The sequence below is a fragment of the Phyllobates terribilis genome, unplaced genomic scaffold (genome assembly GCF_046119375.1).
Source record: "Phyllobates terribilis strain yellow unplaced genomic scaffold, ASM4611937v1 Scaffold_5__5_contigs__length_657084704, whole genome shotgun sequence".
NCBI classification, from domain to species: Eukaryota; Metazoa; Chordata; class Amphibia; order Anura; family Dendrobatidae; genus Phyllobates; species Phyllobates terribilis.
Genome location: NW_027362765.1, coordinates 323162602 through 323190341, shown reverse-complemented (window position 1 = coordinate 323190341; position 27740 = coordinate 323162602). Strand labels below are relative to the sequence as shown.

The 27740-nt window shown below is 44.1% G+C and overlaps 1 protein-coding gene across 1 annotated transcript; it reads left to right on the top strand.

The window, feature by feature from the left end:
• Positions 1-4818: 4818 nt before the first annotated feature.
• On the top strand, positions 4819-22272 carry LOC141273130 (uncharacterized). The gene is made up of 6 exons (XM_073684567.1): positions 4819-4932; positions 5360-5509; positions 5685-5833; positions 7785-7976; positions 8057-8180; positions 18646-22272. Exons 3-6 carry the CDS (start codon positions 5762-5764, stop codon positions 20166-20168), a joined length of 1911 nt encoding a protein of 636 aa, XP_073540668.1. The 5' UTR covers positions 4819-4932; positions 5360-5509; positions 5685-5761; the 3' UTR covers positions 20169-22272.
• Positions 22273-27740: the final 5468 nt, after the last annotated feature.

Sequence of the window (27740 nt, the reverse complement as noted above, 5' to 3'; positions counted from 1 at the left end):
ACAGTATAGATCCCTGTGGACGGACGGACCAGGTCGCTATATCGCTGGGATCCAGTACTCATATAGAATAGTATAGATCCCTATGGACAGACAGACCAGGTCGCTATATCGCTGGGATCCAGTACTCATATAGAATAGTATAGATCCCTGTGGACAGACGGACCAGGTCGCTATATCGCTGGGATCTAGTATTCATATAGAATAGTATAGATCCCTATGGACAGACGGACCAGGTCGCTATATCGGTGGGATCTACATACTCATATAGAATAGTATAGATCCCTGTGGACAGACGGACCAGGTCGCTATATCGCTGGGATCTAGTATTCATATAGAATAGTATAGATCCCTATGGACAGACGGACCAGGTCGCTATATCGCTGGGATCTAGATACTCATATAGAATAGTATAAATTCCTGTGGACAGACGGACCAGGTCGCTATATCGCTGGCATCCAGTACTCATATAGAATAGTATAGATCCCTGTGGACAGACGGACCAGGTCGCTATATCGCTGGGATCTAGTATTCATATAGAATGGTATAGATCCCTATGGACAGACAGACCAGGTCGCTATATCGCTGGGATCCAGTACTCATATAGAATAGTATAGATCCCTGTGGACAGATGGACCAGGTCGCTATATCGCTGGGATCTAGTATTCATATAGAATAGTATAGATCCCTATGGACAGACGGACCAGGTCGCTATATCGCTGGGATCTAGATACTCATATAGAATAGTATAGATCCCTGTGGACAGACGGACCAGGTCGCTATATTGCTGGGATCTAGTATTCATATAGAATAGTATAGATCCCTATGGACAGACGGACCAGGTCGCTATATCGCTGGGATCTAGATAATCATATAGAATAGTATAGATTCCTGTGGACAGACGGACCAGGTCTCTATATCGCTGGGATCCAGTACTCATATAGAACAGTATAGATCCCCATGGACAGATGGACCATGTCGCTATATCGCTGGGATCTAGTACTCATATAGAACAGTATAGATCCCTGTGGACGGACGGACCAGGTCGCTATATCGCTGGGATCCAGTACTCATATAGAATAGTATAGATCCCTATGGACAGACGGACTAGGTCGCTATATCGCTGGGATCCAGTACTCATATAGAATAGTATAGATCCCTATGGACAGACAGACCAGGTCGCTATATCGCTGGGATCCAGTACTCATATAGAATAGTATAGATCCCTGTGGACAGACGGACCAGGTCGCTATATTGCTGGGATCTAGTATTCATATAGAATAGTATAGATCCCTATGGGCAGACGGACCAGGTCGCTATATCGCTGGGATCTACATACTCATATAGAATAGTATAGATCCCTGTGGACAGACGGATTAGGTCGCTATATCGCTGGGATCTAGTATTCATATAGAATAGTATAGATCCCTATGGACAGACGGACCAGGTCGCTATATCGCTGGGATCTAGATACTCATATAGAATAGTATAGATCCCTATGGACAGACGGACCAGGTCGCTATATCGCTGGGATCTAGTATTCATATAGAATAGTATAGATCCCTATGGACAGACGGACCAGGTCGCTATATCGCTGGGATCTAGATACTCATATAGAATAGTATAGATTCCTGTGGACAGACGGACCAGGTCGCTATATCGCTGGCATCCAGTACTCATATAGAATAGTATAGATCCCTGTGGACAGACGGACCAGGTCGCTATATCGCTGGGATCTAGTATTCATATAGAATGGTATAGATCTCTGTGGACAGACGGACCAGGTCGCTATATCGCTGGCATCCAGTACTCATATGGAATAGTATAGATCCCTATGGACAGACGGACCAGGTCGCTATATCGCTGGGATCTAGTATTCATATAGAATGGTATAGATCTCTGTGGACAGACGGACCAGGTCGCTATATCGCTGGCATCCAGTACTCATATGGAATAGTATAGATCCCTATGGACAGACGGACCAGGTCGCTATATCGCTGGGATCTAGATACTCATATAGAATAGTATAGATCCCTGTGGACAGACGGACCAGGTCGCTATATCGCTGGGATCTAGTATTCATATAGAATAGTATAGATCCCTATGGACAGACGGACCAGGTCGCTATATCGCTGGGATCTAGATAATCATATAGAATAGTATAGATTCCTGTGGACAGACGGACCAGGTCTCTATATCGCTGGGATCCAGTACTCATATAGAACAGTATAGATCCCCATGGACAGATGGACCATGTCGCTATATCGCTGGGATCTAGTACTCATATAGAACAGTATAGATCCCTGTGGACGGACGGACCAGGTCGCTATATCGCTGGGATCCAGTACTCATATAGAATAGTATAGATCCCTATGGACAGACGGACTAGGTCGCTATATCGCTGGGATCCAGTACTCATATAGAATAGTATAGATCCCTATGGACAGACAGACCAGGTCGCTATATCGCTGGGATCCAGTACTCATATAGAATAGTATAGATCCCTGTGGACAGACGGACCAGGTCGCTATATTGCTGGGATCTAGTATTCATATAGAATAGTATAGATCCCTATGGGCAGACGGACCAGGTCGCTATATCGCTGGGATCTACATACTCATATAGAATAGTATAGATCCCTGTGGACAGACGGATTAGGTCGCTATATCGCTGGGATCTAGTATTCATATAGAATAGTATAGATCCCTATGGACAGACGGACCAGGTCGCTATATCGCTGGGATCTAGATACTCATATAGAATAGTATAGATCCCTATGGACAGACGGACCAGGTCGCTATATCGCTGGGATCTAGTATTCATATAGAATAGTATAGATCCCTATGGACAGACGGACCAGGTCGCTATATCGCTGGGATCTAGATACTCATATAGAATAGTATAGATTCCTGTGGACAGACGGACCAGGTCGCTATATCGCTGGCATCCAGTACTCATATAGAATAGTATAGATCCCTGTGGACAGACGGATCAGGTCGCTATATCGCTGGGATCTAGTATTCATATAGAATGGTATAGATCTCTGTGGACAGACGGACCAGGTCGCTATATCGCTGGGATCCAGTACTCATATAGAATAGTATAGATCCCTATGGACAGACGGACCAGGTCGCTATATCGCTGGGATCTAGTATTCATATAGAATAGTATAGATCCCTATGGACAGACGGACCAGGTCGCTATATCGCTGGGATCTAGATACTCATATAGAATAGTATAGATTCCCATGGACAGACGGACCAGGTCGCTATATCGCTGGCATCCAGTACTCATATAGAATAGTATAGATCCCTGTGGACAGACGGACCAGGTCGCTATATCGCTGGGATCTAGTATTCATATAGAATGGTATAGATCTCTGTGGACAGACGGACCAGGTCGCTATATCGCTGGCATCCAGTACTCATATGGAATAGTATAGATCCCTATGGACAGACGGACCAGGTCGCTATATCGCTGGGATCTAGTATTCATATAGAATGGTATAGATCTCTGTGGACAGACGGACCAGGTCGCTATATCGCTGGCATCCAGTACTCATATGGAATAGTATAGATCCCTATGGACAGACGGACCAGGTCGCTATATCGCTGGGATCTAGATACTCATATAGAATAGTATAGATCCCTGTGGACAGACGGACCAGGTCGCTATATCGCTGGGATCTAGTATTCATATAGAATAGTATAGATCCCTATGGACAGACGGACCAGGTCGCTATATCGCTGGGATCTAGATAATCATATAGAATAGTATAGATTCCTGTGGACAGACGGACCAGGTCTCTATATCGCTGGGATCCAGTACTCATATAGAACAGTATAGATCCCCATGGACAGATGGACCATGTCGCTATATCGCTGGGATCTAGTACTCATATAGAACAGTATAGATCCCTGTGGACGGACGGACCAGGTCGCTATATCGCTGGGATCCAGTACTCATATAGAATAGTATAGATCCCTATGGACAGACGGACTAGGTCGCTATATCGCTGGGATCCAGTACTCATATAGAATAGTATAGATCCCTATGGACAGACAGACCAGGTCGCTATATCGCTGGGATCCAGTACTCATATAGAATAGTATAGATCCCTGTGGACAGACGGACCAGGTCGCTATATTGCTGGGATCTAGTATTCATATAGAATAGTATAGATCCCTATGGGCAGACGGACCAGGTCGCTATATCGCTGGGATCTACATACTCATATAGAATAGTATAGATCCCTGTGGACAGACGGATTAGGTCGCTATATCGCTGGGATCTAGTATTCATATAGAATAGTATAGATCCCTATGGACAGACGGACCAGGTCGCTATATCGCTGGGATCTAGATACTCATATAGAATAGTATAGATCCCTATGGACAGACGGACCAGGTCGCTATATCGCTGGGATCTAGTATTCATATAGAATAGTATAGATCCCTATGGACAGACGGACCAGGTCGCTATATCGCTGGGATCTAGATACTCATATAGAATAGTATAGATTCCTGTGGACAGACGGACCAGGTCGCTATATCGCTGGCATCCAGTACTCATATAGAATAGTATAGATCCCTGTGGACAGACGGACCAGGTCGCTATATCGCTGGGATCTAGTATTCATATAGAATGGTATAGATCTCTGTGGACAGACGGACCAGGTCGCTATATCGCTGGCATCCAGTACTCATATGGAATAGTATAGATCCCTATGGACAGACGGGCCAGGTCGCTATATCGCTGGGATGTAGCTACAGCCCTTCCTGCTTCCTCTCCTTTTATGTATCTTTTGTATTCAGTATCCCTACAGTAGGAGGGGAGGAGCCTAGGTGGCATAGTCATGTGACTGTGATGTCATGAAGGTCCTGCAGGAAGCAGACGCTAGCCTAGCCCTGCACAGATGTGGTGTCCGCACTGGCAGTATGTATTGCACAGGGCTGTGTGGAGGCAGAGGGTGGTGTTCCCAGGTGGCTGATTGTGAGCAGATGTAATGTTTTGGCTCCACAATGACCTTTTAGGCTCAGGCCCACCCACACTCTTCCACCTCCAGGGGTCGCTAACCTCTGTGTAGCCTATAGCGCTCTATTACCCAGAGGTAAACATTTATGGTTAGAAATGTCTCTGATGCTGCTGGAGGAGTTCCAATATGGCTGCCATTTTCTGGGAGTCAGGATGTCATTGCACCTGATGTAAATGGTTAACCGTTCAGGCGACTGCTGGGATTAGCTCTTAGGTGTTTGTTCTGTCTTCTATTTTCTTCCTTATAGGTCTCAGCTCATCAAATGATAAAAGTGAAAAAGGTGAAAATTATTTGGGTGAAATATCGGATTGTTGCCTTTTTCCTTAGGATTCAGGAAGTACTCATTAAAGGACTACAAATCCCAGAATCCCCTGCCGGATCACTTCCAGTGTGCAGATTAGGGGTGATTGCCTGAAGTGGTGTGGAGATGCCCCGATTTCCTATAAAGCTGCCATTTAATTGAAGCCTGCCGGGAGGGTAAGTTATGGGGTATGCAATGTGTGAGCGGGTGTTAGTGTAAGAGTATTATGAGCAGATGCTTTTGTTATGCTGGAAATAGCTGATGCCCCAATTTTTCAACTCGCCTGACTTTTTTTTTTTTTAATTCCTTTAGAATTGCGGCATGTGAATATTTGTTTCTGATCTTTCGTAGATTGTGATCATCACCTAATGATACCTTAAGTAAAGTATTCCACATTTCCAATCTCCACTTCAAGCTGCCCATGTACGATGGACAAGAATCACATCAGTGAGAAGATACTCAAACTCACCTTGGAGATCATCTACCTGCTGACTGGAGAGGTGAGCGATACAGGGAATTTAATCATGAGGATCTGTTACTAAAACTTAATAGTGAGATGATTGGATTATCAGAATATTGCACCGACATTACTCTACAATATCAGTATCTGTGTTCTCAAGACGGGGAAGGTGAAGTATTGTGTAAGTATTAGCACTAGGCTTTGTGCATATTGCCTTTAACTTAAGGGTAATTGTAAATATCAGGAAGATTTTTTTAATACATACCTATGATGGAAAGCTCCAATTTATGCCACCATTCTGTATAGTCATACAGTGGAATTAATCACTCATAGGGGTTGGGAGCTTTTCCCGGTGTATACAATGTGCACCAAGGCTAATCTGTTTCTTATCTACATTACTAAAATATAATCAGGAACACAGTTTCTGGGAGCCGTTTTTATTCTCCTAATACATAAAACTGTGGACATGATATGGCATCCTGTATGATGCCAACAATGCTTAAAGAGGTTTTCAATCTTCTGACAAAAGTCAGCAATCACACCATTTGACTGAATCCTTACAGTGTGCAGTGCACACACCGGTAGAATTCTCTGGTATTGTGGCCACATGCCAACTAGACATGCTCAGCTTCTCTCAATTCACTTGTATTGAGTGAGCGAATGAGCACATCTAGTCGGAACATGGTCGGAAGTATGAATATTGGATACTTGCGTCACGTGAGCTCTCGCCAGCAATACTGGAGAATCCTGACCGATTGCGCTCCGCACGTTCTAAGGATTCAAAAGTCAACAGTCACAGAACGTGATTGCAGACTTTTAACAGAAGACCCCTTTTAAAGATAAAAGGTCACCAAGTTATAAGTGGACAGTTTTTGCTCTTACTTTATTCTCACTGTTCCCCTGAGTATTAATTTTTTTTCTAAATCCTTACGGTTCCAGAGATTTGGACCTTTAAATTTTGTATTAATCTATTTATGGCCTTTGCCAAAGGTGGATAATAATGCAAAGCAACCTAAAGATATGTAAAGATCATAACAATGAAATAAAAAGGCCCATATCTCTGGAACCATATGGTGGATTAAAAAAAAACAAAATACTCAAAGGAGTTTTCATTATTATTATATTTTTTTTTCTTTGTTGTGGGCCTAAAGAGCAGTCACCGATCATTCCTGCCAGTTATTCAGCTGCTCCATGCCGACAGAGCAGCTCTTCTTCTGGGCTGCTGTTTTGATGGGGCATGATTGCTGATATCATGCTGATTGATAGACGGCTCGCCACAGTTAAGCAGCGAGGAGCCAGCTGTCAATCAGCATGACGTCAGCAGTCACGCTCCATCAACAGAGCAGAAGAGAAGCTGCTGCTCTGTCAACATGATATCAGTGGAAGCCGCTGAATCCCCGGCAGGAGCGGTCTGTGACCGTTCTGTGCTGACAAGGATTGGCCTGTTAATTTTTTTTTACTATGGGCTTAAAAACTAAATAGTCCTTGATAACCCCTTTTAAGGAAGCAGCAGGAAAAAACGACCAAGACTGTCCAAATTTTGCCTGATAACAGGTCCTCTTTATAAAAACTTTTAAACGTTAATTAGGGTAACGGGACTCCTTGTTCCATAAACCATCCATAAATGTGAGCTTTGTGGGCCTACAGCTCTCTAGAAATTCTCCTATAAACATGCTTGCAGATATTGGCTGAATAAACATATTTAATACAGAGTAGGGAATACACCACTGGTAGACATCTTTGTTTTATATCCGAGGGGAAACCAAAAATGGGACATGTTGCAATCCCATGTTTCCCCCAAAAAAGTAAAATAGAGCAGTATGGCCAGTTTTACTCCATGTGTAGAATATTAAGAGTCTAATTCCTAATAAATGTATGCAGATGTGTCTGACCGAAAAAGGCATTGCGTCACAGTATAGACTGTATGAGTCTGCTATAGCTAACATGGTCTCCAGTAAAGCATTGGTTTCTCTTTGTCCTATGTTTTTCAGGATTACTCAGTGGTTAACAAAGCTGGTAAGCATGGTGGAACCATCCGGGGCATTCCTTGTCAACCAGAGGGGTTGCTCAAAATGGTGAGCCCTGTCATAGATCCTCCAGCTTTATCAGAGGTATATGAAAAGAACAAGGAGCAGAAGATCCTACACCTCACCAAGAAGATCCTTGCACTGCTGAGTAAAGAGGTGAGCGCTGCTGGGAGTACTGGGATAACTATTATACCATAACCCAGGGGAGATGATGACTAAATCATTATGTGTTTCAGGTGCCTATAAGATGTGAAGATATCATTATCTGTTTCTCCATGGAGGAGTGGGAGTATGTGCAAGGACATAAGGATCTATACAAGCACCTCATGATGGAGAATCACCCATTTCTTGGTTCCAATGGTAAGATCAGGTCTAATGGTCTTTTTTTAACATCATGACGTGTTTAATTACATTGATTTATGATTATACAAGATAAATCAACAAAGCAATAGGCCCTTCAAAAATGGTTGAAGCCACCTGCACAATACCTATAGAGACTAAAGTGCCTGGACTGCCCACTGGTCTCCCGAACTTACAGCTTCATAAACACATATAAAGGCTGTAAGTTCGGGTCGGAAGACCCATAGTCAGTCCACCCCATTGTAGTCTGTATTCATATTGTGAAACGCGCTTCTCTGAACCCGGCATTACTGTTAGCTCGAAGGATTTGGAAAAGCGACAAGGCACCCAAAAACCAATCCTAAAAGATCCGAGCTCCCAAATCCAAATGCCGCCACCACCCTCCTAACCGCTTCGGAGTCCCCCAGTGTGTCTAAAACGCAGTTAGCATAATACCTGAATCAATTGTATTTCTTACCTTGTGGACTGTACATATTGTGACAGAGTCACTGGAATGATATATGAGGGGAGGTATGTGTCGCACAGGTTGCTAGCCTGTGTGAACTGAAACCAATGAACTTTCTGCCGGCATGTTATATGCTGGTGGGTTAACTCACTTAAAGGACGTGGTTTTAGGGGAATGACAGTGATGGGAGGGACGTCATTCCCCATACATCCACCTCAGGGTGCGGCGGAGGATCGTTTAAAAGTTCTGTCCTGTTTTTTTTTCTGTGAGTTGTGTTTGGAGAGGCAAGGTCTCCAGACTGGACAGCCATAGCTCAGGAGGGAGCTGAAGGCTGGACACAACCTGTGTGTGCGACCCGCACATACATATATGGACTGTGCTATAGTTTATCTTTTGTTTTGTGGTTTAGCCAAGTAAGGCTGTATTTATTTTCCTGGAGTGCAGAGGTTTATGCTGCTAATAAAGCCTGCAAAGAAAACCTAGTTCCTGAGTCTACTTCCGGAAGTGGCCGAGCGATTCGTCCTACCACAATATAATATAAAATAAATGATAATTTGTGTACATCACTCTATGAAAAAGAGGCGTAGTAAAATGTATTACCACTGGATTGCCAACATTTAATGGGTTGTTCCAGGAAAAAGTAAAAATTCAGCCTTTCTGTGAAAATCCCTGAGCTATATCCGCTCCCAAAGTTTATTTTACCTGAATTGTGTCCTTACAGGGATTCCCTTGTTTCCTTGAAGTCTGTGCTGAGATAGCAGCCGAGCTGTGCTGAGCCAGAGGACACTCACACATCATCACATAGTAACTAACACTCCCAAAATGCCATAGTATTCAGCCCCCAATGATTGAGTTTTGGATGGATATTTATCTCGGCTCTATGTTTGTCATGCTCCATGACGAATGGTTTTTAACTGCCAGTTTTACATATTCGCCCCTGTTGGGCATTGTGTGCACCCGTCCACTGCCCCTATGACATTAACATTTGGCTCACTCATTAACTGTCCACGGAGTCATGGAGGTAACTGTTATGATCTGCTACAGGGACTAAGGAAAGACAGGAGAACTGTCCCTACAATAGAACTAAACTAGATCACTACGATGTAACGGGGAACCTGATCCTGCGATCAGACCCGCTAAAGTCCTCGGCTAGTCTGTACGAAGACTTATAGATGTGAGGGAGGGATCCCTACAAGAACTAGGGACTGGGATAAGTTGGACACCTCCTAGCAGAAATAGTAGCAGTCAAAGACAAACACTCAACAAAAAGCATAGAGGTCAGAAGACCTAGCAAAACTAACAGAGAACGGCAACAGAGCACCAAGCTAGCTCAAGAGTAGTAAATACAATGAAGTCCAGCAAGACCAGGAGGGCGGAGCCGGATTAAATAGGCAAAAATGGTCATGTGACCAGCAAACTAAAAAAAACCTAACAGGAGAGTTCTAACAGTAACAGTCCCTGCAAATTCAGTGTGTCCTGGGCCAAAAATGGGTTGTGTTTGGACACTTGAGCGTGGGGCCAAAGTGCCACAAAATTGACAACATCAGTGTTAACCCCTTCAATCCTGGGGGACTTTGTTTTTTTTCATTCTTTCCTCCCCTTCTTCCAAAAGTCTTAACTTTTTATTTTTTTATTTTTCCATCCACATAGCTGTATGAGAGCTTGTTTTTTGCAGGACAAGTTGTACTTTTGAAAGAGTGAATGGTGTCAATCATGTGGTGCACTGGAAAGGGGGAAAAAAATTCCAAGTGCGTTAAAAGTGCAATACCACAATTTTGTTTTTTGGGTTTTTTATTTACCATGTCCACTATATTTTTTGGAAGAAAAAAAATTTTGCTTGTCGGCATTTTCCAAGACTTGTAACTTTTTCACTTTTTGGGATCTGGGGCTGGGTGATGGCTTATTTTTTGTGCCCCAACCTAATGTTTTTACCAGGGCTGTGGAGTCGGTAAGCCAAACCTCCAACTCCGACTCCTCAATTTCCATGCTACCGACTCCACGACTCCGACTCCTCATACATGGCTCATGTTTAAGTGATAAATTTAATGTAGCACAGATTCATCTCCAGCTAAAAGTCTAGACCCTTAGATCAGGAATAGGACAGACATTTATAGGACATTTCATAACTTTCCCAAATTCTTATGAAAAAATATTCCCCACAAACTGCATTGAACTACTGAACCCAATTTATTATATATTTTCAGAGTCGGTCCATTTTATACCGACTCCTACTCCACAGCCCTGGTTTTTACTGATACCATTTTCGGGTAGATACAATGTTTTGATCGCCTCTTATTGCAATGTTGCGGTGGCCAAAAACACGTAATTCTGGCGTTTTTGATTTATTTTTTTTCTCGTTAGGTAAAGGCATATTGGATTGATTGATTTAATTTATATTTTGATAGAGCAGACTTTTACGAACATAGCTAGACCAAATACTTTTTTTTTTTTTTTTGACCCATCGGTGCCGGGCGATGATGTCACTGGGGCGCGCCAATGGGCGCGTAGAATGACAAGCTCCCCTGCCAGTGCGTGTTAAATGCTGCTGTGAGATTAACAGCGGGATTTAAAAAGTTAACAGCCACTGGGGGAACTCTACTCCATTCGCGGCTGTTAAAGGCACATGATGGCTAATTAAATGAGCCATCATGTGCGGGGAAAAATGCGAGCTCAGCGTGCGAGCCCGCATCAAAGTCAGGGAAACGACTTTTGACATACAGTACAGACCAAAAGTTTGGACACGCCTTCTCATTTAGATTTTTCTGCATTTTCATGACTATGAAAATTGTACATTCACACTGAAGGCATCAAAACTATGAATTAAAACATGTGGTATTATATACTTAACAAAAAAGTGTGAAACAACTGAAAATATGTCTTTTATATTCTAGGTTCTTCAAAGTAGCCACCTTTTGCTTTGATGACTGCTTTGCACACTCTTGGCATTCTCTTGATGAGCTTCAAGAGGTAGTCACCGGAAATGGTTTTCACTTCACAGGTGTGCCCTGTCAGGTTTAATAAGTGGGATTTCTTGCCTTATAAATGGGGTTGGGACCATCAGTTGTGTTTTGCAGAAGTCAGGTGGATACACAGCTGATAGTCCTACTGAATAGACTGTTAGCTGCTTTTTTCTTGCCATAATATAAATTCTAAGTAAAGAAAAATGAGTGCCCATCATTACTTTAAGAAATGAAGGTCAGTCAGCCCGAAAAATTGGGCAAACTTTGAAAGTGTCCCCAAGTGCAGTTGCAAAAACCATCAAGCGCTACAAAGAAACTGGCTCACATGAGGACCGCCATAGGAAAGGAAGACCAAGAGTCACCTCTGCTTCTGAGGATAAGTTTATCCAAGTCACCAGCCTCAGAAATTGCAGGTTAACAGCAGCTCAGATTAGAGACCAGGTCAATGCCACACAGAGTTCTAGCAGCAGACACATCTCTTCAACAACTGTTAAGAGGAGACTTTGTGCAGCAGGCCTTCATGATAAATTAGCTGCTAGGAAACCACTGCTAAGGACAGGCAACAAGCAGAAGAGACTTGTTTGGGCTAAAGAACACAAGGAATGGACATTAGACCAGTGGAAATCTGTGCTTTGGTTTGATGATTCCAAATTTGAGATCTTTGGTTCCAACCACCGTGTCTTTGTGCAACGCAGAAAAGGTGAACGGATGGACTCTACATGCCTGGTTCCCACCGTGAAGCATGGAGGACGAGGTGTGATGGTGCTTTTCTGGTGACACTGTTGGGGATTTATTCAAAATTGACGGCATACTGAACCAGCATGGCTACCACAGCATCTTGCAGCGGCATGCTATTCCATCCGGTTTGCGTTTAGTTGGACCATCATTTATTTTTCAACAGGACAAATATCCTCAAACACACCTCCAGGCTGTGAAAGGGCTATTTCACCAAGAAGGAGAGTGATGGGGTGCTACGCCACATGACCTGGCCTCCACAGTCACCAGACCTGAACCCAATTGAGATGGTTTGGGGTGAGCTGGACCGCAGAGTGAAGGCAAAAGGGCCAACAAGTGCTAAGCATCTCTGGGAACTCCTTAAAGATTGTTGGAAGACCATTTCCGGTGACTACCTCTGGAAGCTCATCAAGAGAATGCCAAGAGTGTGCAAAGCAGTCATCAAAGCAAAAGGTGGCTACTTTGAAGAACCTAGAATATAAGACATGTTTTCAGAAGTTTCACACTTTTTTGTTAAGTATATAATTCCACATGTGTTAATTCATAATTTTGATGCCTTCAGTGTGAATGTACAATTTTCATAGTCATTAAAATACACAAAAATCTTTAAATGAGAAGGTGTGTCCAAACTTTTGGTGTGTGTGTGTATATATATATATATATATATATATATCTATCTAGCTATTGAGACCATTCTACGCCCGAGTGGCGAGCATTTTTATTGGTATATGGTCTCCAATCCTAGTATTTCTGCTCCCCCAATCCTGTTCCTCCATCCTGTTATGTGCTGCCCTCACCCCCCAATCCTGGTATGCATGGCACCCCTCACCCCAAATCCTGGTATGTATGGCACTCCTCATCCCCCAATCTTGGTATGCATGGTACCCCACATTCCTATCCTGGTATGCATGGTACTCCTCATCCCCAATGCTGGTATGCATGGCACCCCTCACCCCCCCCCCCCAATTCTGGTATGCATGGTACCCCCTCATCCTCATCCTGGTATGCATGGCACCCCATCCATCATCCTGGTATGCATGGTAGCCCGCATTCCTATCCTGGTATGCATGGTACTCGTCATCCCCAATGCTAGTATGCATGGTACTCGTCATCCCCAATGCTGGTATGCATGGTACCCCTCACCCCTCAATCCTGGTATGCATGGCACCCCTCATCCCTTTCACGCTGCACACATACAAAAAAAATGAAACACTTATACTCACCTTTTTCTTCCCTGTGCTCCAGCGCTGCAGTGTCCTGTTCTGCCGGAAGCCGGGTGAGGAGTGTGGCGCCGGAGTACGTGCGTGCCCATACCGCGCTGTCCAGCGCCATTTTGCTGAAGACACACTGCAAATGTGTCTTCAGTAAAATGGCGCTGGATAGCGCTATGCGCATGCGCCGACTCCTACGCCTTCACTCCTGCCCCGGTCTCCGGCGAGAAGAGAGGCGCCGCGGCAACGCTCCTCCTGGTCAGGTAAGTATGGCGCCGGAGATCGCGGTATACGTTCAGTGCCTACGCATACCGCGATCTCCGGGGCCATACACTCCTCTTACCTGTAACGGCTCCATGCGTTCTTCTGTCTGGAGGCAGACTGCGCGTCGCGCATGCGCAGTCTATAGAGCTTCAGACAGAGGGACGCTTGCAGCGTTATATTATAAATGTGCCCATAAATAAGTATTTTTATGTAAGAAAAAACTGTACATATATATTTCCTATTGCCACAACGGCCCCACCTGTAACACTGTCCCACTAGTTAACACCTTCAGTGAACACCGTAAAAAAGAAAGAGGCAAAAAAATAAGCTTTTTCATCATTCCGCCGAACAAAACGTGGAATAAAATGCAGTCAAAAAGACGAATGTAAATATAAATGGTATCACTGTAAACATCATCTTGTCCTGCAAAAAAGAAGCCGCCATACAGCTCCATCAGCCGAAAAATAAAAAAAAAAGCTAAAAATATAAAAAAAGCTATAGCTTTCAGAATACAGCGATGCAAAAATAATTATTTTTTCTATAAAATAGTTTTTATTGTGTGAAAAGACCATTTTTTGCGTTTTGCTCCCTCACAACCTGGAATTTCATTGTTTTTTTGTTTTTTTTGAGGGTTTACATCAGTTCATGTAGAGAACATGCCTACAACTTTGAACATTTGATTTTCTTCTTATTGTGTAGCAAACAACAAATAGTACAAAATAACTGAAAACTTCAGTGCTCATAACTATTCACCCCCCTAAAGTCATTACCTTGTAGAGCCTCACCAAATTATTTATACGTTTCTCCTTAAACCTCTCAAGTGTTGCTTTAAAAGTATGCTTTGGGTCAATTTCTTGTTGGAAGGTGAACTGCCATCCCAGTCTCAAATCACTGACCGGCTAAAGCAGGTTTTGCTCAAGAATATCCCTGTATCTATCTTCCCCTCGACTTGGACCATTTTTCCTGTCCCTGCTGCCACCACCATGTTTAACTGCTGGGATGGTGTTCTTGGGGTGATAAGCTGTGTTGGTTTGGCGCCAGACATAGTTTTGACTAATCCCATTACTCCTTATGCCACACTTGTGTTGTCAGTACATGTGGATCCACCGCATGTAATGACATTTCAATCAGTCAAAATCTGCAGCGGAGACTAGCTTCTCCGCTACAGAAATTGACATACTGCAGGTGAGTTTGGGTACTTGTCCATGATCAAGAAATGCTGCAGGTTTGACGCTGCGTATTTATGCTGCTTCAAACCCGCAGCAGCCAGATGTTACAGCATAGTGGATGGGATTTCTAGAAATCCCATGTCCACTATGCGTGCATCTGAGGCTTCTTATCACCCGCTGACAATGACATGCGGCACGTCTTTGAGGGCAGCAGCATGTCAATTTCTCTTGCGGAGTCTCTAGTCTCCGCAACAGAAATTTGACCACTAGAATGTATTGCATGCCATAACTCCGCATGGTTCAGTGAACATATGCGGATTTACCTGTTTTCAATAGAACGCAGCGTTTTGGATGCAGCAAAAATATGCTGCGTCCAAATCGCTGCTATGTCCGGATCGTGGGCACCTACCCTTAAATTAAAAAAATGGTGTGGCCTCCTGCGTCATTTTCATAACCAGCAGAGGGAAAGCCAACCATTGGGGGCTGATATTTCTAGCTGGGGAAGGTGCCATTAGCCAAAAATGTTCCCTGGCTATTAATAACAGCCCACAGCTGTTTGCTTAGCCTTTACTGGCTAGATTATAGGGGGACCCCAGAAAAATATTGACAAAGGGTCCCCCTATAAAATATAACCAGAAAAGGCTAGGCAGACTGCTGCAGGCTAATATTAATAGTCAGGGAAGGGGCCATGGATTCTGGTCCCCTCCGAGGCTAATAATATAAGCTCTCAGCCGCCCCAGAAATGGCCGCCCCAGAAATGGCTCATCCATTAGATGTGCCGAATCTGGCGCTTAGCCTCCGCTCTTAACACTTGCCCTGGTGTAGTGGCAAGTGGGGTAATAGGGTTGGGGTTCATATCAGCCTTGTATTGGCAGCTGCCATGAAGTCCAGGTTAGTAATGGAGGGCGTCTATAAGATGCCCCCCTTACTAACCTCGTAGTAAAGTTTTTGAAATAAAGACACGGCCAGAATAAAGTTTTTTATTCTAAATAAAATGCCACACGTTTTTAATCATTTCTTTAAAAATAAACACCGTATATTCCCTTAACGCCCACTCCACTGAAGCCATTGTCACCTGTAAAAAAAAACAAGAAAAAAAACCATATCCCTCACCTGTCCGCGGTGATGACATAATCCAGTGTCCCACGACGATCTGGGTCACTTCTAGTGTAGTCACCCCAGCAATCACTGGTGTGACTGTTATAGAGGACAGCATTCTATACACTGACAGGAGTGTAATCACTCCTGTCAGTGTATAGCGCTGAGCTGCCGAGAGTGAGGTCACTGGAGTTCAATCATCTGATGGTCAGCTGAGAGCTTCGGTGACCTCACTTACTGCGCGAGTGTTGCGTGAGAAAATTCTCACACAGCATCGGTGCCGTAAGTGATGTCACCGGAGCTCTCCAGTGATCATCAGCTGATTGAACTCCAGTGAACCCACTCCCGGCAGCTCAGCGCTATACACTGCCGGGGGTGATAGCGCTCCCGTCAGTGTATAGAGTGCTACCGGGTGGTCGGATCGCCATGGGACACTCTGGATTGGGCGCATAGGTGAGTACGAAGTGTTTTTTATTTTAATAGCAATTTATTTTAACTTTTTTTTTAGCCTCTTCAAAGAGAAAGAGGACTTGAACTCTAGCGTCACCTACTGGATGTCATGGTCCTAAAAGTCAATATCGGGCAAAAATCAAAGTTCACCACCTGATATAACTAGTTTAACACAAAAAGAAGTACGCCTGCGTCTGAACAAATTACACATTGACAAATCCCCCAACCCAGATGGCATTCATACACGGATACTGAGGGAATTGAGTTCAGTAATTGATAAACCCGCTGTATCTCGTATTCTTAGACTCTCTTACAACAGGGGTAGTGCCACAGGATTGGAGGATAGCAAATGTGGTACCAATTTTTAAGAAAGGTAAGAAGGTGGATCCAGGTAACTACCGCCTGGTAAGTCTGACATCAGTAGTGTGCAAAGTTTTTGAGGGCATCGTAAGGGATGACCTGCAGAGTTATATTGTAGAGAATAATATAATAAATGATAATCAGCACGGATGCATGAAGAATAGGTCGTGTTTAACCAACATATTGGGGTTCCATGAGGAGTTAAGTGCGAATCTGGATGTTGGTAATGCAGCTGATGTGATTTATCTGGACTTTGCAAAGGCATTTGATACTGTACCACATAGCAGCCTTATACTGGAGCTACAGAAGCAAGGACTTGGGGGAACTATATGTAGATTGGTAAGGAATTGGCTAAATGATAGGAAACAAAGAGTCATCATAAATGGTACATTCTCTAAATGGGACATAGTCAGCAGTGGGGGGTGCCGCAGGGATCTGTGCTAGGACCAATTCACTTTAACCTCTTTATTAATGACCTGGGGGATGGGACTGAGAGTAAAGTGTCAGATTATGCTGACGATCCCAAACTATGTTGGATATTAAAATCTGATCTTGATATTACGATATTGCAGAACGATCTGGATAAGATGACTAAATGGGCAAACACTTGGCAGATGAGGTTTAATGAAGATAAATGTAGAGTAATGAACCTAGGACGGAGTAATGATATTGCTACATATACATTAAATGGGAGTATACTCGGGACTACAGAACAGGAGAAGGATTTGGGTATTCTGGTTACAAGTAAGCTGAGCAGCAGTACTCAATGTCAAGCAGCTGCCACAAAAGCAAACCAGATTTTAGGTTGTATAAAAAGAGAGCGAAAATCCTGTGATCCCAATGTATTGTTACCCCTTTATAAATCACCGGTGAGGCCACATCTGGAATATGGGATCCAGTTTTGGGCTCCACATTTTAAAAAGGATATTCAGGAGTTAGTTCAAAGGTGGGCAACTAGAATATTACAAGGGATGGAAGGCCTCTCATGATGAGAGGTTGAAAAAGTTGAGCTTGTTTAGCTTAGAAAAACGACGCCTCAGAGGAGATCTCATTTACATGTATAAATATGTGTGTGGTCAGTACAAAGGTCTAGCCCATGACTTATTCCTTCCAAAGACCATACTAAGGACCAGGGGGCACTCATTATGGGTGGAAGAAAGGCGATTCCGGCACCTAGACAGGAAAGGGCTTTTTACAGTCAGAGCAGTGGGACTGTGGAATGCCGACCACAAGAGGTAGTGATGGCAGACACTATAACAGCGTTCAAAAAAGGGGCTGGATGATTTCCTCGATACACATAACATTGTGGGCTACAGTTAAATTAGACAAAATGTTACACCTGTAGTAGTACTTTTGATCCAGAGTTCTTGTACTGAACGCCTTTCTTGGGGTCAAGAAGGAATTTTTCCCCGTGATGCAAATTGTCTGAATGTATCCTGGGGTTTTTGCCTTCTTCTGGATCAACAGATTTAGGTACAGGGATTTTAGTAATACCATAACAGTAATACAAAAATAAAACTACTGAAAAAATTATACACTGGTTTATTTGTAATTGTAATAGTGCGGTAATAATAAAAATAAAAATGGTAATTCATTTGTAAGGCCTAGTTCCAATAAGTTATTGTAGTGTTGGTATGGGGAGTACAATTGGGGGAGAAAGGTTGAACTTGATGGACCTAGGTCTTTATTCAACCTACGTTACTATGTTACTATGTATGAGTTACTACCTTCAGGTTTTGATCAGGATATTTTTTTTATTTATTTATTTTTTAGATTTTCCAAGCTCCGACAACTTGTCAATGAAGCTTAATTTCCCTATGCTATCCCCTGACGTTGCGTGTGAAGATCATTCATTAACATTATGTAAGCCAAAGGCTAGAAACAGTGTTTTTGAAGACGAACAAAAGGTCACTCTCCAAACAGATAATGACCAATGCAGTAGCCTGTCCACCTGTACAAAATACACACAGACAGAACCTGCTGACAGTGAAGGGGTACTATCTGAGGACACAGAAGCGGATGTTATATACATACCCCCAAAAAATACTCTGATGGGAAGTTCTTCTGATGCCTATACAGCATATAATGAAGGGAATCCCAAAGACTCCAACATTTGCTTGCTCACTGAGCAGATACAAAATACACCCGATGAGAACAGAAGCGAGGTGGAGTCTTCTGAAGATGGCATTCTTGCAGTTGACGATATTTATACTCCAACATGTGTCAAATCTACGGATCTTTCAGACCGGTCAACACAATGGGGAAACAATGTAAACTTTGTGGAATGCCCTATGAGCCCACACCACATAAATCCCCAGTATATGTCTAGTTGTATTATTGAGGTTCAGTCTGATTGTGAAGAAGGAAATGTCACCCACACAGATGTCTACACGCCCACAGCCCATAAAACAGCATTGTATACATCTGACAAGATGGAGGAGATACCCATTTCATGGGGCAAGGATGTCGTATACACCAATGTTTATACACCTGTAGAACTTATACAAGCTGATTTATCTAGTATAAAGAAAGAATTGGTTTCATGGAAAGATGGAAGCCGGGAGCTCCAGAATATTTATATACCTTCAAAACCTATGGGAGAAAAAGCAGCGTCTACTAGTTGTAGAGATGATGCAGTGCAGTGGAATGGAGGTCATGCTCACCCACACTCTTCACCTTTACTACAAAAGATATCTCCTCACATTAAGACAGAAGAGCATTTTGCAGACTACTGTGAAACTGCAGGACAAACCCAACCTACTCATGCTCCTGTTAATCTAGAAGATTACAATGATGATCTCATTAAGAAGGAAATGTTAAATAATATGTCTACAGATTATGAAAATGATCATGGCAGACCAGAATACACTACATCCCAAATGTATAGTTGCTCTGATTGTAACAAATGTTTTTCCAGTGACACCAATTTAGCCAAACACAGGCTGATGTGTAGAGGTAGAAAGCCCCATGTTTGTTCCAAATGTGGAAAATGTTTCGCTAGCGCCTCCTATCTTGTAGTACATGAGAGGATCCACACAGGTGAGAAACCATATTCTTGTTCTCACTGTGGAAAAAGCTTTAGTCGGAAACCAGATCTGATCCGTCACGAAAGGATCCACACGGGGGAGAAGCCATTTGCCTGCCCAGAATGTGGTAAATGTTTTACCAGTGTCTCCAATATATTTATGCATCGAAGAATTCATACAGGTGAAAAACCTTTTCCTTGTGGTGAATGCGGTAAACGGTTTATCAAAAAGTCTGACCTGGTCCGCCATCAAAAAATACACTTGCGATAGAAGCCTTTGCCTTGTTTTGACTGTGGGAAATTGTTTAGTTCAATGATATATGGCCGCTAACACCGCAGAGAGGCTAGAGACTGCTTCTCCGATATGTTTTGTGAAATAAAAAGGTTAGTTGACCTTTATTATAAAGAGGTGTTCTCTCAATTGAAAGTTATTTTTCTATCCATCGAACTGCTAAAAATAGCCGACCTTGTACTCTGTAGTTCCTTAAAAGGGATGTCCACTACGACCATTAAAATAAAAACACACTTCCCTCCCATGCCGGCACCATTCCAACGGTAACGGCACTCTCGTTCCCAGGGCTCACTTTACATCGTATGAGCCCTGCGCCCAATCAGTGCTGGCATCAGTGTCTTTCAGACGAATAAGTAGTCAAGAGGAAGTTCAGGCTGCTGCTGCTCTCTTGCTTCCTCTTGATTACTTATATGTCCGAAAGCAAAGTCAGTGACGCCAGTGCTGATTGGGTGACGGGCTCACCTAACATAACCTCACATGAGCACGGAAACGCGAGTGCCGACACTGTTGTAATGGGGCTGGCACGGGAGGTGAGTATAAGGGTTTTTATTTTAATGGGGGCAAACATTCAGATTGAGAAGGGCTTTTCCTAGTATTGGACAACCCCTTTAAACAATCAATTGAGATCAAGCATATGGACCTCCACTCCATTAAGATGGCAGAACCCTGTTCTTGGGATTGCTATGGTTCTTGGTGATCGGATCCCTAGAGAGTACTAAGCAAATAGGGGCTAATGTTCAATCTTGTTAAAAACCCTTTAAGGGTTTCACGTTGGTCTTGCAGAACTCTATAAAAAAAAATGTTGAAATAAATGTAGATATTTAATGGGTTGCCATGGTTAACATTGGTCTCTCAAAACTGTAAACTTTTAATGCTTATCAGTTACACGAGCAAATGATTTCTCAGATGAGAAACAGCCCACTCTTGCCCTGGGTTGGCAGGTATACCCGATTTGTGGCATTCACGTGAATGGCAATTACTTGTCATTATTGGGTAAATATTCCAATCACAGAATTGCACAGTTATGTTGTGAATTATCATTCTCTCTCAATCCACATCATAACCTCAGAATCTGCCTGCATATATATCAAGATAAATATGTGATCTTTATGAGTCCATTTGGGTATTGTTCATATATTTGGGACACAAATAGAAGTATTGTAATAAACGATCAGCTCAAAATGAGCTTCCATGGTCAGAGCTTGCCACTCTGGTTAGCAGTCTCGTAAGTCCTAGGTATTTATCCTTTAACTCTCCTAAAGGAATCTAGACTTCATTCTGCAATTGGTCCACCGGCCAGTTCCCTTGATTTGGCCGGTCAACTTGAAACCTTGAATAAGCAGAACACCCATTTGTCATACTTCTTGGGTGACAAAGCGCAATGTGCACCCGCTGTCAGGCATTTCTGCCAACTGTGCCAAGATGATTGAAGCGGCAGCACCTGACTGAGAGGAATGGTGTTGGACCACAACGAGGTTTTATATGAGAGGGTCTTAGATTCATGCTTTTTTCCAATGGTTTTGTAAGGCAATTTGGTTATATATTTGTTCAAACTCTTAACATATAAATTAATTTCTTTGAGATGTAACATAGGCTGGCCACATTTTGACTTTTGTAAGGGTTTTCTTTTTACATAATGACATTGACAAACTTGTAAAATAATCATCTGATCTTTTTCTGGTTTTCGTTAGACTAAGTCTGTGATGTGTTGTTTTTTTTGTTTTTTTTTTAACGAAACCAGAATATCCCAATGGAAGGCAATATGTGGGTGTTATCTTTTTAAGTTTTTTTTTTTAGTTTTTTTTTACAGATTGCTATTTTAAGTCACACTTGTTGGCAGCATGGCCAGTGGAGGCCATATTTAAAACTGGTCTGTTGGGGGGACCAATGGTGTTAATAGTAGTAACCCAATAAATATCTACATTCATTTGGACATCACTGAAGCTCAGTGGTGCGATCAGTTTGTAAGTAAAGTGTTTTGTAACTAAACACACAGATGATATATAGCAGAGATATATAATGTTAAATATGTTTAATAAGACTTTTTTACAGTATGTTGCATGAAGTTTAGGATGTTTCTACAAGTAAAATAAAATATAGAATATTTCTTCTTCATACTTTTTAGATTATAATTTACATGTGTTCTGGTTGCTGTTAAGGACAATGGTACATATTTTTTTAGATCACTTTTTGTTGCATTTTTTACGGCGTATGGAGTAATGTTATTTTTATAGGTCAGACTCTTATTGACGATATTGATTTAAAATTTTAGGTTTCTTTTAATATTTTTTTTAAGCTTTTTTTAATTACTTTTTACTTAAAATTAGTGATGGTTGAGCGTGCTCAGAACTCGATCAAGTATCCGGGTACTCGGGCACCATGCTCTATTCCTCGCCCCTCATGTTTGGTACCTTATTTCCAGCCACAAAAGATGCTGGGATTGTCTGCCAATAATGGTAATGCCGTAGCCATGTTGGCTACTGGCATACTGTGATTGGCTGGCCGCATATCGTCATTGGGTCTATATAAGACCGGGTGACACCATGTTTGATGCATTGTACCCGGAATAGTGTAGGGAGAGTTTCTGCTGCAAAAGGAACAGCGTGTTATATAGCATTCCCGTCCTTGCTGGTACAACATTAAACTAACAGTCCTTTTTAGGGATAATTCAAATAGATTCTATTCTATAATACCACTCTCTTACACTATCCCTACTCCACCAGCTAACCGTATTACAGGCATTTAGTCAGGGTTGATTGCGTTACAGTACTTGGTTCTGCCACGTACAAGCAAAACGCTTTTCAGTGACAATTTAAATAGATTTTGTTTTCTAATAATACCGCTCTTAGATGCGTAGATAATAATTTAAATGCGCAAGGCATGCCATAAGGGACAGGGAAGTGGATATGCTGCTGATATTGCATGCAGAGGCAGTGGTCCAGGTGAAACTTTGCCTGCTGCAGGAGCACAACAAACATGCTCAGACGCAGATCAGTGCAAGCAGTTTGTGGGTTGGATGACCTAATGCTTCCAGTCTGTTTCCCAGCCCCACCCTCTCTTCCACATGGTCCAGTCTCACTAACCAACAGTCTGGACCATACAGATCCAAGGCCAAGGGTTAGGTGTTACCCAGTCTGGTGCTTTTTTACAGAAAGTACGGAAGGAAAGAAAACTATCATTTGCAATCTTTGTCATACCATGCTCAGCAGGGGCCTTGGTCAGACAACTACCAGCCTGACCAGCATCAGCATGCTCAGGCACATGTCATCCAAGCACCCGACTAGGTGGGCCGATGCTAGGGTCCACAATCAGTGTCTGCGGGTGACACCACTGTCTATTCTCCTGTGCTACGTGCTTGCCAATCCCATGTCTAGGAGGCAGGCGCAGATGCCTCCCGCCCTGCACCTGTTGTTGCACATACGCAACCATGTCCACTTCCTTGTTAGAGTGCAGCTTTCAGCTGTCCCTACCACATACCTTGGAACGCAAGCGGCAATACGCAGCCACCCACCCACAGGCCCAAATACTAAATGGCCACATTTCTAGACTTCTTAACCTGGAAATGTTGCCATTTAGGCTTGTGGACACTGAGGCTTTCTAAAACTTCATGGCGGCGGCTGTCCTTCGGCACTCAGTCCCCAGCTGCCACTATTTCTCCCTTAAAGCCATCCCTGCTTTACACCAGCACATGTCCCATAATATCACCTGTGCCCTTACCAACCAGTTACTGGGACGGTACACTTAACCACTGACACATCAACAAGTGCTTTTGGCCAGGGATGTTACATTTCCCCAATGGCACACTGGGTGAACCAGCTGGAGGCCAGGACCGAGTCGGACCCTGGGATTGCACATGTGCTACCAACACCTAGGATTGTGGGCCCAAGTTCCATCAGGGTTTCCTCTACGCCAGTTCCTGCACCCCCCCCTCCTCATCCTCCATCTCAGAATTATCGTCCATATCACTCGCAAGCTGAAAGCACTGCAGCACTGCCTCAATGAAGTGGCAACAGGCTCTGCTTAAACTCCTCTTTAGGGTGACAAACAGCACACCGCGGCAGAGTTGTTGTCTAACAGACCAGACAGATATGTGGCTCTCGCCGCTGAACCTACAACCTGACATGGCCGTGTGTGATAATGGCCGTAACTTGGTGGCGGCGGCTCTGAAGTTTGGCAAGCTCGCACACAAACTATGCCTGGCCCACATCCCCAACTTAGTAGTTCAGCGCTTTCTGAAAACCATACCCCGATTTGCCTGGGCTATTTGTGAAGGTACGCCACGTGTGCTCCCATTTCCGCGAGTCACCTAAAGCTGCTGCCGGTCTGGCAGTGCTGCAGCAGCGGTTGCAACTGCCACCTCATTGACTAGTTTGTGACCTGCCCACGTGCTGGAATTCAACATTACATACAGTACAGACCAAAAGTTTGGACACACCTTCTCATTTAAAGATTTTTCTGTATTTTCATGACTTTGAAAATTTCACCTCTTGAAGCTCATCAAGAGAATGCCAAGAGTGTGCAAAGCAGTCATCAAAGCAAAAGGTGGCTACTTTGAAGAACCTAGAACATAAGACATATTTTCAGTTGTTTCACACTTTTTTGCTAAGTATATAATTCCACATGTGTTAATTCATAGTTTTGATGCCTTCAGTGTGAATGTACAATTTTCAAAGTCATGAAAATACAGAAAAATCTTTAAATAAGAAGGTGTGTCCAAACTTTTGGTCTGTACTGTATATTGATAAGGCTTTGTGAGCAGCATACATAACAACCAACGAGTGGCCATAAATCTCTGATATCTGTGCGGTTCTCCAAAATTTTGAAGAATCAACCAATATGGTGAGCGATGCTGATGATAACTATCCCGCTTCTGTTTCTACTGAAACGCTCGCAGCTCACAATTAAAGAGGAAGCATGGCATGTGGATGGAGGAAGAAAGTAGACAGGGTGATACCACACGGCCCTGCCTCATCTCCTCTTCTCAAAGCGGATTGGGTGATAATGAGGAGAAGGAGGTTGAGGAGGAAGAACAAGAGATGGTTACCTGCGGTACAGAGCATACTACCAACACCAGCTTCTCGTCTGTTCAGCGTGGATGGCCTGAAGAGGAACAGAAGGCGGAGGAGATGGAGAGTGGCCCACCCTATTGGGGACAGGGAAGTTTTGCCTGTTGGTAGTCTGGCACACATGGCAGACTTTATGTCCCGCTGCCTTTCACGTGACTCTTGCATTATACGCATTTTGAGCACCACCGATTACTGATTGTTCACCCTTCTCTACCCATGCTACAAGGAGAACTATACATGTCTCCTTCCTGTGGTGGAGAGGGCTACTAAAATGGTAAAATACCAGAAGGCCTTAGAAGAATTGGTCAAAAAATTCCAATCTTACAACACTGGCGGCAGAGGTCCTAGTTCATTGAACGACCAAGGAGTAGAGAGGAGGGAGACACATAACAGGTCCAGGGGAACATTATCAAAGGTCTGGGATAGTTTCATTAGACCCTCCCAGCACACAGGCCCTGATTTGTGGGTACTCTGACAAGTAGGGAAAAGTTTATGAAGATGGTGAAGGATTACCTAGCCGACCATACCAGCATCCTCCGTGATTCCTCTGTGTCGTATATCCATTGGGTGTCCAAGCTCGACATGTGCCATGAACTGTCCCTCTACGCCTTGTAGGTACTGACCTGCTGTGGTGTCGGCGTCTCTGCCTCCTGCCCGGCAGAGACTCCTATCAACTTACCTCCGCGGTCCCGATCCGGCGTCCTCCACCTCTCCGTCTGACTCCCGCTCCGCTTCAGCCCGAGGTGCGCGCACCGCGCGCAGTTCACCGGGCACTGTACTTAAGGCGCGCGCTCACTGCCTCTTAGAAGGGCCGCGTGTGCCGTTCTAAAATGTCCCCGGCCAATGGCCGGAGGACTTCTGTTATTTAAGGCACCTCCTCCAAAATGGAGGTACCTGTGCAAAGTTGTTGTTAATGTTCTTACACTCTCTCCAGCCCTTAGGTTCCAGCTTTGCCCGCCAGCCTGTCTATCAGTCGTGTCCACCTGTCAGTCTGCCAGCCATGCCTGCCTGTCTACCTGCGCTGCCTGCCTACCAGCCGCGCTCATCTGCCGTGCCTGTCGGCTTCGGCTGTCAGTCCCGTGGGAGTCGCCTGCTCTCACACAAGGTCGGTCCCAGAGTGGCACCTGGTCCACCTTCCCGGTCCCTCATTGGTTCACGGAGTCGACTAAGCCGCCATGTAGCCAGGGTCGGTCCGGGTAGGCACTTAGTTACGCCCCTCTGGTCCCTCCTTGTACCACGGCACAGTGGCTCCACCACCCGGACCCGTAACAGTTTGCACAGGCCATGTCTCATCTCACCGGAGAAGCGTTGGCGTGGCTCAACCCCTTATGGGAGAGAGGGGATCCTCTGGTGTCTAACCTCCAGGCTTTTCTTGCGGCCTTCTGGAGGGTTTTCGATGAGCCCGGCAGCAAATCTTCGACTGCCTTCTCTCTACTTCGTCTACGCCAAGGAAACCTCACAGTGGGCCAGTACGCTGTGCGTTTCCATATCCTCGCGTCCGAACTAGCCTGGAACAATGAGGCCCTTGTGTCTACCTTTTGGGAGGGCCTTTCTGAGCAGTTCAAGGACGAACTGGCCGGTCTTGACATTCCCACTTCTCTGGACGACCTGATGTCCTTGGCCACACAGATTGACATCAGGTTCCAGGAGCGTTCTAAGGAGGTGATCCATGAGAGAAAATGTCTGCGCCTAGTACAAACCTTCCAAAGGCCAGTCTCTCAAGAAGCTTCTGCCTCGGCATCCACCCCAGAGGCTATGCAGGTAGACCAGGTCAAGATAGTCAAGTCTCGCCAGGAGGTCGCCGCATCGAGGGAAGATGTTTTTACTGTGGCAGCTCTGAGCATCTAATCCGCTCTTGACCAGAGAGACCGGGAAACTCCAGTGCCTAGGATCACTTGGAGAGGTCATCCTGGGCAAAAATTCTTCCTCTCCATCCCTGACTTTGTCTGTATCGATAATCTGTGGTAAGATACATTTTTTCGAGACTGCCTATCTGGATTCCAGTGCCACAGGGAATCTGATCCAACAGGCCATTGTGGAGCAGTATCAGATCCCTATTCAATGACTTTCAGATCCATTAGCTGTTTCTTCGGTGGATGGGAGACTCTTTTCAGAGTCCATCTTGTTCATCATCGAGCCTGTAGTTCTTCAGATAAGAATGCTACACTCAGAGAAAATCTCCTTCTACATGCTGTCTGGTCTTTCTCACTCTATACTGCTTGGATTGCCCTGGTTTTAGACACACGAGCCAGTTTTGGATTGGAGTTCGGGAGAGGTGCTCCGCTGGGGCCAAGAGTGTCACAAGACCTGCTTGGTTCCCGTCCATCCTGCTCGACCTCCATCCACTCCAGCTAATTTGCCCGGCTTGCCGGTACCTTACTGGTCATACGCTGACGTCTTTGACAAGGAGGAGGCTGAGAAACTACCTTCTCATAGGCCGTATGACTGTCCTATTGACCTCATTCCTGGTGCTTCTCCACCCCGA

Bases quoted from the DNA above. Each gene is read 5' to 3' on its own strand.
- LOC141273130 (XM_073684567.1), top strand. From the start codon at position 5,762: ATGGACAAGAATCACATCAGTGAGAAGATACTCAAACTCACCTTGGAG. The intron at 5,834-7,784 runs GTGAGCGATACA...TATGTTTTTCAG, and splicing joins TCTACCTGCTGACTGGAGAG to GATTACTCAGTGGTTAACAA. The intron at 8,181-18,645 runs GTAAGATCAGGT...TTTATTTTTTAG, and splicing joins CCCATTTCTTGGTTCCAATG to ATTTTCCAAGCTCCGACAAC.